The 21,170-nt window shown below is 37.2% G+C and overlaps 2 protein-coding genes and 1 pseudogene across 4 annotated transcripts in view; 1 reads left to right on the forward strand and 2 right to left on the reverse strand.

The window, feature by feature from the left end:
• Positions 1–672: 672 nt before the first annotated feature.
• On the forward strand, positions 673–3,250 carry otpb (orthopedia homeobox b; the record flags this gene model as incomplete). 2 transcript variants are annotated; one of them, XM_079415971.1, is made up of 3 exons in its annotated part: positions 673–748; positions 1,063–1,460; positions 2,741–3,250. In XM_079415971.1, the coding sequence occupies 3 exons, from the start codon at positions 673–675 to the stop codon at positions 3,248–3,250; spliced, it is 984 nt and encodes a 327-aa protein (XP_079272097.1). The 2 variants fall into 2 exon arrangements, with proteins under 2 accessions (XP_079272097.1, XP_079272098.1); XM_079415972.1 differs by having other exon boundaries at positions 673–709.
• Positions 3,251–10,936: 7,686 nt separating this feature from the next.
• LOC306869459 (creatine kinase S-type, mitochondrial-like) lies at positions 10,937–15,390 on the reverse strand (annotated as a pseudogene). Its single transcript has 8 exons — positions 15,265–15,390; positions 15,142–15,220; positions 14,890–15,081; positions 13,812–13,907; positions 13,478–13,701; positions 13,193–13,247; positions 11,323–11,438; positions 10,937–11,053 (listed from the first exon to the last, which is right to left on the reverse strand). The product of its transcript is annotated as a creatine kinase S-type, mitochondrial-like (transcript).
• A 3,465-nt stretch (positions 15,391–18,855) lies between these two features.
• The window catches only part of LOC306869654 (ras-specific guanine nucleotide-releasing factor 2), a gene marked incomplete at its 3' end in the record, with an annotated part of 79,444 nt that continues 77,129 nt past the window's right edge, over positions 18,856–21,170 (reverse strand). The window contains exons 22-27 of the mRNA XM_079416504.1: positions 21,018–21,102; positions 20,716–20,913; positions 20,536–20,615; positions 20,332–20,449; positions 20,137–20,205; positions 18,856–18,948 (exon numbers count right to left, since the gene is read on the reverse strand). Of these exons, the coding sequence (XP_079272630.1) occupies positions 18,856–18,948; positions 20,137–20,205; positions 20,332–20,449; positions 20,536–20,615; positions 20,716–20,913; positions 21,018–21,102 (643 nt within the window). The remainder of the gene's footprint in view (positions 18,949–20,136; positions 20,206–20,331; positions 20,450–20,535; positions 20,616–20,715; positions 20,914–21,017; positions 21,103–21,170) is intronic.

A 21,170-nucleotide genomic window follows, 5' to 3' on the forward strand; every position in this document is an offset into this window, starting at 1 on the left:
TCCACTCAAATAAAGCTGTAACTCACATGAAGGTAATAAAACAAGCAGCTCACAGCACCCATAGCAACCCTGTGTTCATTCTCTTCACTCGACAACAAGCAAATATGACCCGCGTTCTGCATTCGATTCGCCAAGGGCCTCAAAAGTTGGACTACAACCAAATAGTGACTTTACAAAAAGTGTCCCTTATTCCATGTGTTTAGATGGAATAATATCGCATCCCAAGTCGGTCAAGCAGTGGGCAATAAACACTAGACTTTTTCACCTTTTGTGAAGCCTCTTTTTACCAGTAGCCTACAGAAAGATTTATTATTCACTGGTTATTTGCCATGATTATGAAGCCATTTAAAATGTATAGCTAATAAGGGGGCGACGCAATAAATCAGATTTGAAATGAACGAGAGCAACTGCAGATGAAGCCGGTTTGTGTATTTTAGTGGTTGGTTGTCTGACATTTTCAACCCTCAATTCTGATTGGCTCCCATTTGAGGAAGCTCACGGGCTCATCCAACTATTAAGCGCCTCCCAATCTCTCTAAAGAACAGTATAATACATGGCACCGCCTTTTTAAACGCACTGACGACTTTCCTTCATTTGAGCCCTATGCGCTTTTTAAAAGGGTTAAAAGTTGTAGAGTAGTTTGGGAAGCAGTTGTGACTCCAGCAGTGCGCAATGCTCTCTCATGCCGACCTTTTGGATACTCGCCTCGGTGAGTTATCGCCACCAAACTCCGGTCTTCAGCTCCACTGTAAGCTAGAGTATTTTTCAGTCTTCAATCTAGTGAACTAATGTGATTGCAAAATTGATATCTCAACCTGTTCTCATTTTGCTTGCAATGTTTGTTAATCATCAGATAAATTAATTACACATTTTCATCCATCAGCTTACTCTGATGGATTGCGAAACTGAACAATGTTTTTTTTATAATTGTTTGTGCAAAAAATATGTCAATAAGTTTATAATTTTTAAAAATACATGTTGTTCTTTCTGTCTTTAATATTGATATTTACATGCTCCTGCCATTTGGGGATAATGCTAAATTTTGGACTCGTGCTTCCACAGGGATGAAGGATGCTGCAGCCGAGCTTCTCGGACACAGAGAGGCTTTGAAGTGCAGACTAGGGGGGACTGACTCTGGACACCCCGGCGATCTTACTTCGGCTACAGAGACTGTGGAAGGGACCACTCTGCTTCCCGGGGAAGATATAAGTAATGGGGGATCCAATCCTAATGGAATGCAGCAGGTCAACGCCAAAGACCAAGAAAAGCAGCAACAGCAAAACTCCAATAATCAGTCGGGTGGCCAGCAAAACCAACAGAAACAGAAACGCCACAGGACCCGCTTTACTCCAGCGCAGCTGAACGAACTGGAAAGGAGCTTTGCTAAAACCCACTACCCTGATATCTTCATGAGAGAGGAACTTGCATTACGGATTGGTTTAACGGAGTCACGGGTTCAGGTGAGACTGAGTGGACCTGCTCATCTTTGACATCGTAACGGAGCTTTCCAGCTGGTGATTAACAGTTTAAAATTATAAACGGAAAGCAAACTGAACAAAAATTATATGATGAAAATATATATTTTTTTCTAAAGATCCGTAACAGTTGCATAAATTGCATGGCATTATGTCTTCATTAATAATAATAGGCCTAATAATCCCTCAAAACAATGTCAAGCCAAAAATATAGGTAAATATCTATGCTGCCCGCCGCGCAAGGCTACTTTACATGTAAAAACAATTGTTCTGTGTGCATGTGTAGTCAGTGCAAAAATACGTTAAGAAATTCCATTTAAAAAAAGTGAAATAAAATCCCCTCAAACGAAAAGAAATAAAAAATACTACATTTGCAAATTGTTCTTCAAAGAAACTCATCAACGTCAACAGAATGTATGCCCTATTAGACAATACTTTAGAAAACTTGTTGTATAGCCTAACTGAATACGAATCGTGTCGTTAACAGTAAAAATATGCAAATTAGAAATAATAAAATAAAAAATAGAAATAATAGTAAGTCGTCAATTATAATTCGTATGAGCCAAGCGCTAAATGTTAAAAATACCTCAACAATAAGAAGGGATCATATCCATTTTGGATGCTGCTTGTGCGCTTATTTTCATCATGAATTCATGTTTATGGTTCCATGATGAATTACTGAGGCCATCAAACTATTTGTCTCCTAGAATGTGCCATCAGCTAGAACGACTTCATCGCCGGCTGTCTGCAAAACATTACAGAAATTGCTTTGTCTCTTTTTCTCTTGAAATTAGCCTCTCGCATGTTATGGCATGGCTATTGTCCGTGAAGATAGAAGCCTAATATGTCAAATTTTGCATAGCGTCAACAAAAAACAAGCTGGTGCATGTTTATAACCCTCAGCAAGTCAGCATTCATGAAGAACCATTGTGTAAAGGCTATATATTTACAGTGGCTCAGTTCTGCATTTAAAAATAAAAGTGCCCGCCTTTTATCCATAAACGTATTGCAAGAAATCGTGCGGTAATCTATTATATATTTTATGTTTTTTTATTATTATTAATTGTTATTAATTTATTTCAACACAATTAATATTTTTTTATTTAATTTTATAATTAAAATCAAATAAATAATGTTGTGTGCAGTTTAGTATAGCAAAATATTTGTGCAAGAAAGTTGTAAAAGTAGCCTAGGCTATACTGTAATTTATACTCACCGACGAAATGCGTGACTTTCTAAGTGTTTGTTTTTGTTTATCCTTTCAGGTGTGGTTCCAGAATCGACGCGCAAAATGGAAGAAGCGCAAGAAGACAACTAACGTTTTCCGGGCGCCGGGCACTTTGCTGCCAACACACGGTCTGCCTCAGTTTTCGTCTGCGGCTGCGATGGGCGACAGTCTCTGCTCTTTTCATGCCAACGACACGCGCTGGGCCGCGGCCGGGATGCCTGGAGTCTCACAGCTGCAGATACCGCCTTCGCTGGGCCGACAGCAGGCGATGGCACAGTCCCTGTCCCAGTGCAGTCTCGGAGCCGGCCACCCTCCAAACTCCATGGGCCTTTCCAGCAGCTTATCGTCAAATGGTTCCGGTCTTCAGTCGCATCTGTATCAACCCACATTTCCAGGGATGGTGCCCGCTTCCCTCTCGGGTCCAACGAATGTGAGCGGCTCCCCTCAGCTGTGCAGCTCGCCGGACAGTGATATGTGGAGAGGGACTAGTATCGCTTCGCTGCGCCGTAAAGCACTTGAGCACACCGTTTCCATGAGTTTCACCTAATTTCAGCATCCAAGACGTCTTTTCTGTCACTGATAATTAACCCCAAGTATTCCTGAAAAGCGGTCACGGAGCACTCAGGATATGAGGTTATAACTGTGAAATTACAAACTGGCAGCCTTACAGGATGATGGGATCCCAACAAACCCCAGACAATGCTTATATACAGCAGATGTAAACTCTAGTAATAGTTTTAATGCTTGAAATGTAATTTATTTATGTGTTGGATTCGGTCATGTTTATTTGTTTTTTATAGCTATTGATTTTAATAACGGCGAGTTATTTATTTATTTATGAGTATTTATTTGACTCTTCATGCATATATGAAGAAACAACTGGAAGCATTTATTTGGCTCATCGGTGATATTATTTTTAACTAAACTAAATGTAAAAGGACACGTTATTAAGGACATGTGTGCATGTACAGATTGTTTTAAGGCACGTATACGTTGGAGTGATATTTCAGGTACATAACTGAACACGTTGGAGTAAGAGCCAATTAAATAATCAGATTCAGATACATGTCAAATTTCCACCAGGATCAACAGGAAGTTGTTTACATAAAGCAAAATGAACTTGAGTGTCTGTGTAGATAAGAAAAAAAATCTTGTTATCTGCTGGTATGTTTGTGATATGTTTTAACTTATTGTCTGTGCTTATTACTGGCATATGGTTTTTGTAAATGTTTATCTTACCAAATTCAACAGAATTGGGACGGTTTATGTAAGTGGGTGAATAAAATCATTTTAAGAATTTCAGTATGGTATGTGATCTCTAAGTCCAGAAGATTTTTGAAATGCAGCAAGTAAATATAGAGGGTGTTGCCAGATTCAAGAGTGACTTTAATTGCCAAGTCCATATGCAGTTTTAGAGATGGAGCAGCAACAAACAAAAAATATAGCTCAAAATGAAAAATTGTCCACATATTTTAAGGTTATGGAGCGATAATGTGGAATTCAAACATATGTTTGTCTGAAGTGATCTTATAATTTAGCAGACTTTTTTTTTCTAAAGCAACATTCTGGAAGGACCAGATTTTTTACCCCCAGTTGCTTGACATTGCCATGTTTTCAATGGGAATATATATTTACCCCCTGACATTTAGTAAAAAGACAAAATTATCATTATATATATAGAATGGCCTGGCACAAATCCTGATCCTTATATAAAAGGCTAATTTGTTCTTTCACGATCAAGGTTATAATCATGGTCATTTGGATAGTCAACACAACATATGTTTTTCCAGTGATATCTGATATATCCTCATAACACTGAAAGGTGTGTTCAATGTTTCAAAATATTTGAAAAGAATGTAATGTTTTAGATTGACGCAGATGTTTAATTTTAGTTTTACGGCCAAGATAAAACAAAGGAATGCGCAGAAAAAAAGAGACTAAAACTTTTTCCTTAAAAAAACCTCTTAAAAGGATAGTTCACCTAAAATGAAAATGCATGTCATTTCAAACTTATTTCGTCCTTCTGAGGAATACAAAAAGAAAATATTAAAAAAAAGTCATTTTTTCTCTCTCTCTCTACTGTTCAACATTCTTTAAAATATCATCTTTTTTTATATTCCCCTAAGAAAGATTTGCAACAACATTAAGATGAGCAAATAATGGCATTTGATTTTATTTTTAGGTCAAATTATTCTATAAAATTTTACAGCGCTTGTGAAAATGTAGGCCTAAATACTAGTGGGTGTCTACCCTGGATCATCAGTTGGACAGATTAAGCACATTTACAGAAGCATACAATTTATTTGAAAAGTCCTTGAAAAATTTGGGAAACGTAAGACACGTTACTCAAGACCCTTTGCTTTTTCTATAGCAGTAAAACACCAACATAATTATAGATATATCTTACAACACATTTTACAGAGATAGCTTATGATACTGCACATTACTACTAAATTGATCAATTCCAGTTGCAATAAGTCCGTATGTATGCTTATCTGCTAGTAGCCCCTTGCAGAAAAATATCTAAAGCAAAATTGTAACCAATTAGTGTGGCATGTTTTTTTTCTCCTCATCTTTGTATGGTTTGTAACCGTTACCACTGGGGAGGTGGAACAGCCCACAAACATCTGCTTGATCTTTTCTCCAATGCAATGGCCAGACTGTGTCCCATTTAGCAGATTTCTTTCATTTGTGAGAAGAACCATCTACCGTCACTTCAGCAATCGCCTTTATCAATTGACAGAAGACCTAGACCTGGACAAATGTAACCAGATATCAAATAATTACTGTAATGCCTGTAGCAACAGATTAAAAACCTATCTACTATTCTACTGTGATTTTTACCTTAATATTTTAAAAACATATGATAAAAAAAATGGCAAAAAGTGAAATCTGAAATTGCCACTCTCAGAGTGCCACCCTGCACTGATGTGAAACTAATTGTCCCTGTAAATTTGCATATAATATTTCACGAAACAATGGAAAATGCAGAATCTACACAAGCCTCCCCAAATCATTCAACAGTCTCCATGTAGACATCCATCATCATCAGTTTTAGCATCTGCTCTGAGAGACCCTCTGCCTCTCTGGTCCCCCTGTGAATGCATGCTCTGTTCACTGGTGTATTTCATCACTTTAAGCAAAATGCACAAGTGTCTCATGATTAAAACAGAATATAATGCCAATTAGGAGATTCTTTAAATGGAATGAATGTGATTTTGTCAAAAGTGTTCATTGAAAAATCTACTTTCAGTTAATAGTCGGCCCTTAGGGCCACTGAAGAAGTTCTTCTTACTCTTCATTTTTTATAACATGGTCCCATGGATATGAGTGTATGCTAATGAATCAGTGATATATGCACAAATATGAGATTTGAGTTATGAATGAAATGAAGGCTGCATGTGTATCCATTTCACATTACCATGCTCCACTTTGGCCAAGTATCTGATTATGGTCATCAAAATCAAAACAAGTCCGTAAAAAAAAAAGTAGAAGACCGAGAGATACGCAATGCACTTCTAATAAACATAAGCCATTCCCTGCTTTTCCTTGCTTGCTTAATTCACCCAACCTGTCCACACTTGCCCTTGAGTTGCTCTGTAAGTGAATGAAAAGCACCTCAGAGCCTCTGACAAGAGCAGCACTAAATCAGAAATCAGTGGCTGGCAGAGGAGTAAGCCACCATGAAGGTCACAGACATCAGCAGGATGCCATCTTTATCCACCCAGAGCACACATCCGTGACCAGCAGGAGGATTCTCCCCATCTCAGACTGGGACAGGCTACATGGCATAATCAAAACAGCCTGAATCAAAACATAACTAAGCAACAGAAAAGCAGAATTATTCATCCCATTGTTTGAGCAATTTACATAGTTGAACATACATTGACACGTAAGTATTTATAGGTGGGTTTAATATTTTTCAGTCATTTATGTTTGCCTGTTACGTTTATTTCATCAAAAGTTTTTAAATATATATTTGTAAAAAGGAATAAGTTAATTTTTTTTAATTCTTAAAAACAATAAAATCCAACTTAAAAAAAGATTTTGTTGTACAGGCTATATATTTTGAGAGTAAATAACACCTTTAAACTGGTATTTTCACCGTGATAAATTATCAATATAATACGATAAATTTGGGTTATAATATTCCATATATTACAACATGGAAAACACGTTTTATGGCGTTTGCCTTCTGCATATGTTCATCACATGTTAACATACTGCCATCTGCTGGTGAATTAGAGAATGTTTTGTGTGCTAGATGCTACTGATTCTTAAATCAACCAGTTACTTGAGACCAGTATGCAGGACTTTTTTATGAAGGTTATATAGAAATAAATACCTCCGTTAAATGAAATATAAACAATTTAAATGCTAACATTTGATATAGCATGAAGATTACAAGGACACCTTTCTCTCATTCACTCGTAATACAGTTCATTTCATCGTTTCTATTAACCTACTACAGGTACATCTAAAAAAATGAGAATATCATGAAAAAGATCAATATTTTTTGTCACTCATTTCAGAAAGTGAAACCCATATATTACATAGATTCATTACACATAGAGTGAAATCTTTCAAGTCTTTATTTCTTGAAATTGATGATTATGGCTTTCAGATAATGAAAACCCAAAATTCAGTGTCTCAGAAAATCTGAATATTATATAAGATCAATAAAAAAAGGATATTTTAAACAGAAATGTCAGGCGTCTAAAAAGTATGTTCATTTCTATGCACTCAATACTTGGTTGGGCCTCCTTTTGCATGAATTACTGCATCAATGCGGCGTGGCATGGAGGCAATCAGCCTGTGGCACTGCTCAGGTGTAATGGAAGCCCAGGTTGCTTTGATAGCGGTCTTCAGGTCATCTGCATTGTTGGGTCTGGTGTCTCTCATCTTCCTCTTGACAATACCCCATAGATTCTCTATGGGGTTCAGGTCAGGCGAGTTTGCTGACCAATCAAGCACAGTAACACCATGGTCATTGAACCAGCTTTTGGTACCTTTGGCAGTTGTGGGCAGGTGCCAAGTCCTGCTGTAAAATGAAATCAGCATCTCCATAAATCCATATGTCAGCAGCCATATCACCCTGTAGCCCAAGACTGGTTGCCTACTGAAGCTAAGCAGGGTTGAGCCTGGTCAGTACCTGGATGAGAGACCTCCTGGGAAAACTAGGTTGCTGCTGGAAGAGGTGTTAGTGAGGACAGCAGGGGGTGCTCACCCTGCGGTCTGGGTGGGTCCTAGCGCCCCAGTATAGTGATGGGGACACTATACTGTAAAAAGCACCGTCCTTCGGATGAAACGTTAAACCGAGGTCCTGACTCTCTGTGGTCATAAAAAAATCCCAGGATGTCCTTCGAAAAAGAGTAGGGGTGTAACCCTGGCATCCTGGCCAAATTTGCCCATTGGCCTTCCCCATATCTACTGATTGGCTTCATCACTGTCTCCTCTCCACCAATAAGCTGGTGTGTGGTGGGCGTTCTGGTGCACTATGGCTGCCGTCGCATCATCCAGGTGGATGCCGCACATTGGTGGTGGACGAGGAGATACCCCCCTTACTATGTAAAGTGCTTTGAGTGCCTAGAAAAGCGCTATATAAATGTAACGAATTATTATTATTATAAAGTTTGTCAGCAGAAGGAAGCATGAAGTGCTCTAAAATTTCCTGGTAGATGTCTGCGTTGACTGTGGACTGTGAAAACACAGTGGACCAACACCAGCAGATGACATGGCAGCCCAAATCCTCACTGACTGTGGAAACTTCACACTGGACTTCAAGCAACATGGATTCTGTGCCTCTCCACTCTTCCTCCAAACTCTGGGACCTTGATTTCCAAATAAAATGCAAAATTTACTGTCATCTGAAAAGAGGACTTTGGACCACTGAGGAACAGTCCAGTTCTTTTTATCCACAGCCCAGGTAAGACGCTTCTGACATTGTCTCTGGTTCAGAAGTGTCTTGGTAGCCCTTTTCCTGAAGACGTCTGAGCGTGGTGACTCTTGATGCACTGACTCCAGCTTCAGTCCACTCCTTGTGAAGCTCTCACAAGTGTTTGAATAAGCTTTGCTTGACAGTATTCTCAAGCTTGCGGTCATCCCTGTTGCTTGTGCACCTTTTCCTACCCAAATTCTTCCTTCCAGTCAACTTTGCATTTAATATGCTTTGATACAGCACTCTGTTAACAGCCACACCTTTCAGTAATGACCCTCTGTGACTTACCCTCTTTGTGGAGGGCGTCAATGTTCGTCTTCTGGATCATTGCCAAGTCAGGAGTCTTCCCCATTATTGTGGTTTCAAAGAACAAGAGATACCCGGAGTTTATACTGTAGGGATGGTCATTAATTGAAACTTAAATGTAAATATTCTAATATTTTGAGATACTGATGTTTGACTTTCATGAGCTGTAAGCTATAATAATCAAAATTAAAACAAAAAAACTTTTGAAATGTTTTACTTTACATGTAATGAATCTAAAATATTTGAAAGTTTCACTTTTTGAAATAACTTTTAAGATGTACCTGTATGTGCAGATTGTCAAATTCAGCTGCAGAGTTTAGCTCCAGCCCTAATTAAACACACCTGAAGCAGCCAATCACACCGACACATGTGCTTCAGGCGGTGCGTGAGGGATTCTTCTGAGGGGTGCTGTCTGTCTGATATGTAAATTAGCCTACTACAGATAAAACAAATAAAGGTTTGCAGCAGGTTTTATGTGTTTTCTCATAGTTATGCTCCCGTACACAGACAATATCCCCTATCTTAAAACAGCCTCCCTTGACAATAACGATCCACAATTCAACATAAATTATATAATTGGAACACATCTGGAAGCGCCAGATCATTATAAACATTTACTCTATACATGAATGAAAAGCCCATTCCATCTAACAGCCACTCACTTGTGTGTACAGGACCCCCGTTTCCCTTTCCTTCATTACACATCTATATATATATAGATGCATAGATGTCACATTTATATATAGTCCTGTAGTCTTGTTTGTTTTGAGATAAATAAAAAAGTTTCTCTTCACCTGCAAGCAGGCTTGATGACGTAACAAGACATAGTGAAAGCTGATTGGCTGGAATGAATACCACTGTATCGGATAAATGCGGAAACGTTTATTTTTATTTATTTACGTTGCGTTATTTGAATACCTATGAATTCAAAATAATATTCGTATTTATAAAATAAATAAAATGTATTTGATAAAAATGATTGTTTATAAAATGAAATTTAATTGTTATTTTTATTTAAAAAAAAAATTGAAATAAAAATTAATAAATGTGCATTAGAAGCACATTTATTTTGTACCCCTCCCCAAGTCAGTTTTATACTAAGGTTAATTATGATATTATTAGCTACATACTATTAATTTACCATAAGAAAAGGAATTTGACCATGCCATGAAAGTTGGGCCTAATAGTTGAACAGTAATTATTAAATCTATGCCACAAAGAAAAACGTTAATTTGTCTGATTACTTGCAGTTTGTGCATGAGGACAAAAAATGAGACAGAGTAAAACTGGTTATCATACACTAAATGACTGAGAATCTCACTTTCAAGCTGTCTCGAACATAGGAAATGCATAGCAAAATGAAAGTAATGTGTTTTAAAATATTCTTTCTTTCAGTCTTTTTGATTGTAATGCAATTTTAAATAATATCATCCCGGCCAGAAGATTCAAATGGCCTTCTAGGCTATAGCTAACTCTGGCACAACAACTGTGTTGCACAATGTCCCTGTTAATTAAATGAAATAGACTCAACTAAACCCTGACTGCCCAATATTTGCAGACTAGCTCTGACATTTGGCAAAAAGATTTGACTTTCTGAAAAAAAGTACAAAAGTTGTCACTGGGGTGGTACCTTTTCAATAGGTACTGAGATATATACTTGAGGTACAAATATGTATCTTTAAAGTACTAATATGCATCTTTTAAGGCTAGATAAGGTACAAAGGTGTCCCTGTTGAAAACGTACTATCCAGTGACAGCTTTTGTGTTTTTTTGAGAATGTGATGTAGATACCTCCAAAATCAGGGCAAAAATCGGGGTAGAAATCATGTTGTGTGTTTCAGATTAAATTTGAAAGATTCCACAAGACAGAATTAAAATATTAATAATTTATTCAGTTGAATTCCCTTTAAAAAGACCCGCAGACGTCATAAATAACAGGTTACAGATCTCTCAGCTGCCTAGCTCTCAGTTCCTCTCTCAAGGATGCCATTATTTCTTGAACTGGGCTACTGGTGGAGGGATGATGATATCCTCGCCCTTCTCAAGTTTCTTCTCACAGTCGATCAGGTAGTTGACACCATCAATCACACACTGAACGAGCTCAATCTGAAAGGCAATGTCAAATAAAATTGGATTTAATCACTGGCTATATCAAAGTATATATCAAAGACATAGGTCTTTGATATATACTTTTTACAAACATATTAAAAAACTACTTTTATTTGCAGTATTCTACACTATGAACATTTGGTAAAACATCTCACATAATCTTTTGGAGTAAGCTATGTCTACTTTCTATTTGCAGAATTTTCTATTTCTATCCAATTTGATGCATTTGCACGGGTTAAGCCACTTATCAAAGGTGAGCTGTTTACCTCAGATTTGCCTAGACGGTTGGAAATGTCAAAAGTGTCACCCACAGCCGCAGTATCCACACCCCCTGTACCACGTTTTTGTAGCCTGAGATTATCCAAAATTCTATCCAAGAGTCCTGTTCAGAAAGGTTTATGAAGTAGAGGACATTTTCTTAGTAGAGGAAGGCTTTCAGTAGATTATTTAACATAAATTCTCAGTATATATATACAGTGGGTATGGAAAGTATTCAGACTTCAGATCTTCAAATTGTATTCAATACCTTAAGTTCTTAAGTTTTAAATTTCTGAAGTGTTAAGTTTTAAGTTTCTTAAGGAAAACTCTTATAACCACACTTTCGCAAACTTACCAAACTTAAACTTTCAAATAAACTTTCAAAGTTTTTAAATAAAGACTGAAAGAGTTGTCAGAACTGGGGCATGTTCAGGCTCAAACCAGTGCACAACGTTTTGCTATGGTTTCCGGGTTGAATTACATGTTTCCTGGAAACGGTGTGCAACGGGGTTTGAGATGCGTTTTCTCTTGTTTGGTGGGTGTGTCAAATATGTCAGCCCAATCAGCAGAAACGTTTTTATACACCATGCGGTATTAAAGAGACAGATCGCTTACAAATGTGTCCGCTGCAGCTCAGTATAAGCAACAATTGAAGATATTAGAAAACATGTTTGTCCTAAGAGTTTTATAGTAACATAGCAAATCAACATGATGGTGTATATTGTTTGCACATGTTTATTGACATTAAAGGCAAAATAACTGAAATAATGAGAGCACAAGTATAGATCTGGAACTTCTTTAAGTCTGTCTATTGCAATGTCTTCTGGTCCATATCCTTTCCTTAGGAAGGTGTGCTAGACACTGATTAATGTAACATATACATATTTATATATTTTGCTATTGTATTATGGAGTGACACTTTCATAAACGTTTCTATGCTCCTCTGATTATATAATGGTAAATATTACAATATCATACCACAACAACAGTGATCAGCAATAATGATAAGCCTAATAATCACAATAAAAATAATAAGGTCATATAGATCATAACACAGTCTCGGAGGTAAGAATTGGATTATCCTTCAACTGAAATGTTTGTCTTTTCATCCTGAAATGCGAGGCAAATGCTGGATCATAATAATTAGGAACCACAGTTTGCAGAAATCTGTTCACTCGATTGGGATGTTCTCTTTTATTCTGGATGGCAAGGGCAGTGACTGTAACATTGAGTGTATTTTGCAGTATTAAACACATATTTACACCGATTTCATCAGGCTCCGTAAATTCTTCAAAAAGAGCACAAAGAATGGCCTTCTCAGCTGCCAAAGTTGCAACTCTTGCGTCATCAGAACAGGGTGTTCAACGCATCACCGTTACAGTTTAATAAACGTTTTGCACCGTTTTGTTGGGGCTGAACGCAGGTCAGATGATGAGGTTAAAGTCATGTGACTGTGGTGTACTTTGTTTATAGCTTACGTTTAGCCTTTTACTTTTGCCGATTATATTTAGACTTCAAAATTCATAATTTTGTGTTCATTTGTTCAGGATATAATGATGAAAAATGGTAAAAATCATCAAATTTAGTTGGTCACAGAGCTTGTTTTGCAATAATGCAAACATCAATGTAAAAATCCTACATGCAACTTCCCGGTTAGCCTACAAAAATATGTCATAACTGCAGTGCTGTGCATCAAACTACCACTAATATAAATGATCATGGAAATTCATGTTGGTCAAACATGGTCTTTTCAGCGTGTTGTATTTCATTTCAGTATGATATGGGAAGTATAATTGAGGTTCTTTGACCACACATGATGCTAATGTTGACTCTTCGCTTTATTGATATATTGTCTTTTACTGTGAATATATGACATACTGGCAAGATTTTTAAACAGGGACCTCTCAAGCTTTGTGGAGGTACTGCAGGTGATCTGCAGATAAGATGTAAAATATAGAAAAATCATTATATAAGATAACATTTTTAATTAATATTATTTTATATCTGGTGTCCCTGCCTCAGAAGAGAATTTAAGTGGAGGTCTGTAAAGATTGAAAACCTGGAAAAACTGGATAAATTCAACTGACATGTATTTGCGTCTGCATCTATAGTCATTTGCCTTCAGTGAGATTATGCTGAAATGTGTTTCTGGTGTGTACTTACATCAATCAGCTGCTGCTGCTCTTGCTCGGTCATCTCTGTCAGGCTGTAGTATTTGCCCGCCAGATCATCCTTCAGACCAGAAAGACCCTGGACCACCACACGCTCCACCTCACGGCGTTCAGCACGAGTGCAGGCGGGTGGCAGACTGAGCCCACGAACACAGCGGCCTGTACGCGCACACATGATGACAGCACATAGTTCTCATCAAACATCCCGGAGGTGATCTGTTCAGAGGCCTTCAACTAAACTGAGGCAGGTCTCACCTTGCATGAGTTATTGATGGAATGAGTTTGTAAAAAGGGATCAGAACCAAAGACAACAGAGGAACCTTTACCTTGGAGCTATCCAGGTCTGTTGGGTGCTTCATGGTTGTAGGGTCATAGCCATTTTGCCTGTCCTTAATGACTGGGTTAAAGATTTCAGCAAACACCTAAGGATCACAGCCATAGTCAATGATAAAGTTCATCTGCATGTACTGTATTTATGTCGAAGTACTTAATTTTGATGCCACTAATTGACAGAGTTGACCATGGACAATTAAATAATTACACAGTCTCATTGTATTATAAAATGAGCATAAATTCCTTTGTCTGTTCAACTGAATATAACATTGCTCTCTTCAAAGTAGAATCACAGTGACCACAGTCCAAAACTTAACTCTTAAAAACTATATTATTCATCAAAAATACTATGAAATTACAGTATTTTGCCGTTTGTTTCTTTTATGTGACAAAAAAAATAAATAAATCATTGCCACTAGTAGCCTCATAAAGATTTTTTAGTCAAACTGTGCCTGTGACAAGATGATGTGTCATTATTTTATCATGACATGACATTGATTTTAATTTTATTGGATTAAGATTTATATTTAAAATAATAATGAATATTTTTAAGGTCGATTTTAAGACTGTAAGTTATATAAATGAATGATGCACTAAAAATGTACAACAAACATCAAGAAACTCTTGTTTCAAACATATTGGTATATAAAAATCCAAAAATGGGGCCAAAATTTATTTAAATATCATCAGCACTGTTGCTCCTCATATTTCAATTTTTGCTGGCTAATGCTGCCTTCAAGTGCTATCGGAATTATCATAAATATTCCTAGTTGGACATTAGACATGAACAGCCTTTCAAGCCATATTTACAACTGGGAAACTCAGAGATACTTTTGATTCCTGAGTTTCCCAGTAGGGTGGGAGTGATGGAGAGACCTTTAAGTTTGTCTTCCATCAATGTTTTTATTGTGTTCTCACTGTTCTTGTGCAGTTCTCTATCACAGTGGGATATAAACATGGTGGAGTAACTGTAGTACTATAAAGTTTTATTTGTTTTTCCAACAACATATACATTGCTTTTTCTGCATCCTCTAAAGTCAATTTTTACTGCCATTTGGGCCAGTTTTGTACCTCATAGCTCTCCTCATCACCAGCCACCATGCCCACAGTTGATGAAGGGATGACCAGGGTTGTCCACTCCAGTCTGAATGCATTGGTCAAGACTCCAATTATTGGGGGTCGTCCCTCAGCTGGCCATAAATAGCAGGAGTCAAGGCAGAAGCCATGCAGTTGTTGTATTTGCGCAGGTCTGGGTAGTCAGCACTTGGAAAGATGAAAACCAAGGTTAACTGGAAACTAAGTAAAGTCAACTTTCCTACTCACCTGGGTGGGTACAGCTTCTTTTTCTCCCCAGAAGAGTCTCCCCCGACTCAGTCATGATATAGCTGGATACTATACTATACTATACTGAAATGACTGTTAAAGCGAATGCTTTATTGTACTCACCTCTAGGACTGAAGGGGTCTTAGGCTTCAGTACAGCAGACTGTTCCCTGTAGAGTGAGACCACACTGGGCCTGAGCTTAAAATAAGAGCTCATCTCTCCAGCCAATCCTATTTCATCTGTCAGCATGACACCATGTCTCTGTGTCCTTGAGTTCTCCCTAACCAGTGGATACCTCCAGTTACTGTACACAGCTGGTGACTATGATACTATACATACATATGTTTACCTTTCACCCACCATAGTCCATCAAGTAGCCATTATTTTACGGTCCATGTTTAGATATGCTAAGTATAAAAAAAATATAAAAACTTTACAATGTTATTACATGTCTCCATTTTCAGAGAAAATACCCTTTTAAATGATGTACTTTGTCAGATGTGGCTACAGATGAATAAAGCTCACTTGTTTAGTGGTACAGTGTGTGAGGGATAAAGTTAAACTGGTATTTGATTTGCACAGCCCATGAGCTTGTGCATTATCTGGTGCTCATCCCTCCCTTCCTCTGTAGGATTATGAGGAGAAAGAGAGACCTTGAGATTAGTGTCTGGACTGTCATAACACTCTAGTTTTCAAATAATTTGTTCACATTCCACACCCTTCTGAAGAGACATGTTTATATTAGAGAACTGAAGCTGTGCTCTTACACCTCTCCCTTTCAGTTTTGAGAAACATGAAACATGCAATGATTTCACTATACCCAAATGGCTTCTAGTCACCAGATGTCAATCCAACAGCACCTTTTTCTGAGGTGGTGGAATGGGAGAGATGTATCATGGATGTGCAGCTGACAAATCTGCAACAACTGTGTGATGCTGTTGTGTCAGCATGCACCAAAAATCAATCAATCAATCAATCAATCAATCAATCAATCTATCTATCTATCTATCTATCTATCTATCTATCTATCTATCTATCTATCTATCTATCTATCTATCTATCTATCTATCTATCTATCTATCTATCTATCTATCTATCTATCATTTGATAAATTATTAATTGTAGATTCCATTGTTTGTTTGATTTGTTTATTTGAAATGAAAGCATGGAATTTAAGTACTGAAGCCATACATTCTCCAAGAGAATCCGTGATAAAATAAAGAGGAAGGAAAAATAGTTTGACGCAGAAATGTACAAAAAGCAGATTTCACAGAAGGAATCCAACCTGAACATGCAAAGACATGCAACATACCAAAGCAACAATTATGTGTGCACAACACACTAAACCCATAACAAAGAGAGAGAAAAAGGACAAAGAATTGTAAATTAATCAGATATGCTACATTTTTCTTAACACATTTAGCAAAATGTAATAATTACAAGAGTGCTTGCAGAAATTAAAATCTTACAATGGATGGGGACAAAAATCATATTATATCATAAACCCATATTGACACACTGTATACAAAAAGGGTCAAATAAATATGCCAGGAAATAAATACTACTGATTCACACTTGTTTTAAAGATAACAACGCTACATTGATGACAGTGTAACTCACACCTTTCCAACCCACTCACCTCTGAGATCACATTCACACCTACAAGCTCTCCTGCCTTTCACACGCTTGCACATAAAGAACAGAAATCCATCCCACTCCGAAGAAAGGAAAGATCAGACAAAAACAACATTGTCTTCATACAGCACAGTGGTAGATATATATTTATGGCCATTTTGACAGTTCTCTGCCAGTCTATGCATATGAAATCTCCAGCTATTATGATTAAAGTATTTAGATAAAGAAGTGCAGTCAGATGAGAAGATAAATATATGTATGTATCTGTTTTACTTGAGATTTCTTGAGAGTTTAAAAGAGGCTACACAGCAGCTGAATGACATGACCACAAAACATGTCTTGCAATGCAATTTCCAAACATGCGATCACTGAATTTTTCATGCAGATTATGGAGAGACCCTCTTTCTGGATAGCTGACCAGTGGAGTCATTACATTAAAAAGCAGGAAAACATTGATTATTAGAGAACTTGCGAGTCAGATTTGATTAAGAATCATTCATAATTCGATAATAAACTTGTTCTCCAATAGGGGGCGGCAAAGCCTCAATTTACTGTAAACTCAGACCAGAAAAGGTTTTGTATTGCACAAGTATATGTCAACTTGTACTTTGTAAAGCAAGGACGGTGCAACCTACTGTAAGTGGATTATATCTGCACGCTGAGGCTATAAAAGTACTTTGTCTTAAAATTAAGGCCTGTTCACACCAAAAACTAATAACTATAAAGATAACTATATTAGCGTCCACACCAAAGCACAATGTTAATGGTGTTTATTATAACCACGCACTGCAGTTATGTTGTCTGCCACTTAAAATGCTCAAGCTCTTTAAAGCAGGATGGATTCTGATTGACTGTCGATGATTTTATCATTCATCAGCTGAAAAAATACAAGTTGATGCAACAATATCAAGAAGAGTCTCGCTGCAGCCCACAAGATCCAGGGGGCGTGGTTGGATCCAGATCTAACTCCTCCCACCTTAAATTTACCTAAACCTACCCATTTCCACTCCCTGATCCCTAAACCCACCCCATCTCCACCCCCTAAACCTACCCATCTCTACCCCCTAGATGTGGATCCAACCACGCCCCCTGGATCTTGTGGACTGCCCTACTTGACAATATCGGTCCTTCGTATCATAGTAGTTGTGGCGTGGACTCTGCTCTTGATTTAGAATGATTTTTAAAACGATATCTATATATTATATTATATATATTATGGTGTGAACAAGCCTTTACACTGAATTTGAGCAGAAACTGCTAATTTAAACTTGTACTTATTGGTTTAAATAGTTTGAATATCTCCATCCTGTCATCACTTTGCTACACAGGCCAATAATATCCAAACTTTTAAGCATTGCTGAGACATTTGTTTTCATTTACAGGTGTCTGAGAATATGAGAAGGCACAATAAGCAACTGATTTTTAAAGAGCTCACGTAGCTTCAGGGGCTATTATGAAATATCAATATCATCTACAACTGGTTAGTATTTTAGAAAGCTACTATACATTCCCATTACTTAGAAGTCTGATGTATCTTTGAAAATTTACATGTGGCTTTTTGGTTCAGTGCAGCCAGCTGTTGGCAGATGGGACAGCACATGGAGTGTAAAGTTGAGGCAAAGTACACAGCAAACCCACAGTCTAGTTCATGCACAAAGTCATTACCATTACCAATGAGGGGATGTGCCAAGGGCCACAATACACTACATAACATCTGGCTAATAGCTCTACTTCTGTACATGCTACATATCTTCAACCACTCTCTTCACAATTTAGACTGAATCCATCTGCTCGACCCTGAAACTCACTCATGACTCCTGACCTCTGACAATGGACAGTTTTCATAATTCATTCCTTCCATGATAAAAGTCACCCTTCAGGGGACATTGTGGTGGTGAGCACTGTTTAATACTCTCCTCCAAACCTGGACCCTCTACTTTTTCACACTTTCAAATGGAAATTTTTCCTTCCTCCTTCACGTCCCTCTTTCTCAAACACTAGGCATGCTTCATGCCTTCTAAACACCCCAAGAGTGAGAAGCACATCTAAATGGAAGCTGTCAGGTACTGAGGTTGCAGTTCATGCAGGAAGCCTGGGTTCAATCTTGAGAGACAAGTCATACAGTGTGTCTTCATCCATAATCAAGGTCTTATCCAGAAGATACTGTGTGACCTGGACACGAAAACAGTAGATTACATGATTACAAATTGGAGTGGAATTAGATTGCATAATAAATGTTTAAAACACACTAGAAAGTACAGGGTGTCATGATTCATTTGAAGTCCAATATGCTCATATTTTTTCATATGATATATAACAATCTCATACACACACACACACACACACATAAAAAAGCTAAATAGAATTAAGTTGAGCAGCTCTCCAAACCTCCGGCAAGATGTACACAGCACACATATAATCATAATTAATGACAGACACATAATAGTTAACTTTATGGATGTCACATTATGGTTAACTTGCAACATGTTTAGACACACACTACCACTGATTTTTTTTTTCCTTACATTTTTGAAAGAAGTGTCTTCTATTCTTAACACATTTGCATTTATTTTATCTTAAAATACAGTAAAATACAGTTAAAAAAAAACAGTAATGTTGTGAAATATCACAATTTTACATGTTTTCTATCTTAATATATTGTAAAATGTAGTTTATTCCTGTGATGGCAAAGCTGAATTTTCAGCAGTCATTACTCCACTCTTCTGTGTCACATAATCCTTCAGAAATCATATTAATATGCAGATTTGGTAATCAAGAAAATGTTTTTTTATTCAATGCGGAAAACAGTTGTGCTACTGAATATTTCTGTGGAAACGGTGATACTTTTTTTCAGGATTCTTTGATGAATATAAAGTTCATAAGAATTGCATTTATTTGAAATAGAAATCTTTTGTAACATTATAAATGTCTTTGTCACTTTTGATCAATTTAATTCTTATTCAATTTTAATTCTTGCTAAATAAAAGTATTAATTTCTTGGCAGTGCATATACTTATTTAAACAACTACAAGTATAAGAATTAATAATAGAAGTAATAATAATAAAAACATGAAAAACATGGCTTTGTGTAGCTTTTGTCTAAATAAAACCTCACAATATGTAATCAGTAATCAGCTATATATAACATATATACATGATTTAACAAGCACTGATTGCAATAAATTGCATCTACAAAAACAGACATTAGTAAAAAAAACGAATGTATTATGAAAAGTACAGATGACACACTGTCTGAATACATGCCTGAGATCAATCAAATGATATATAGTAATGTTATTGAAGCAACATTGATGCATGGAGGTGTCAGAACTTGATCTGAATATGAATTATTTGTCTAACCTTTGGTTGGTGCTCAATTCTGTACGGAGTTTGCTGGAACTGTCGGATCTCTCGTATGATATGAGATATCTGCAGACAAAGTGTCATGATTTATTAGTTCTACCCACACAATATCAAAGATACTAAAGCTACACAAAAAGGAATTTGTCTTTTAATCCCTGAGCAAATTATACAGGATATGACATAATTTCTTACCATTCTCATCTTTGAGAAGTTAACCAGACCTTCCTCTGTGAAGTTTGGTGTTCCCTCTTCGATAAATGCAAGGTCTGTCAAGTACATACCCAGATATGGAACACAAGGTGGATTACAGCTGCAGAAAGACAGAAATGAGGTCAAAAACAAGTCATAAGTTATGTAATAATAATGTAGGTGTTTCAAAATGTATCAGTAGCTCACTTTTTCAGAGTTTCCCTCAGGTTTTTAAACCTTCCCTCGGATGACACAGTCTTTTGAAGTTTGTCCATTAGTGCTTTAGTCTGAAGAGACATAACAGCAGTGAATAATTTATGACTTTCCATACTGATATAATCTCCTACATAAAACATTACAGCACAGTATTCACCCTGCATCTCTCACCTGTTTGCACACTTTAGCCCATGTCTTCTTTAGCCTGTAGATGGCGCTCCGGTTCATGGCAGATGTGATCTCCAAGACACCATTATAATTGTTGAGACAGCGGCAAATATCAGCCACTGCTACCCATTTTTCAATAGAGCTGGCTCTAGAGCCCACATCTGTGTGGCTCATGATCTGAGAGGCCACGAGATTACTCATCTACACAGAGAAAGAGAGAGGCATTTTTATAAACAGGGTCACACTTTTGTAATTCAGTATACTAAAAGGGTAGCAGATATATATTTCCATATATAGCTACTCACATCATTGAAGTGCTGACTTGTCTTCATGATGTATGGAGTTCTCTCTGACTTGTCTGTCTTCATCCATCCTTGGCCCAGGAACTCCCTACAGCAAGAACACATAGATGTGCATCTGCAGAGGATTCTTCTCTCATGAACACACAAGCTTTTTTG

The sequence above is a fragment of the Barbus barbus genome (assembly GCF_936440315.1).
Source record: "Barbus barbus genome assembly, chromosome: 5".
Taxonomy (NCBI): Eukaryota; Metazoa; Chordata; class Actinopteri; order Cypriniformes; family Cyprinidae; genus Barbus; species Barbus barbus.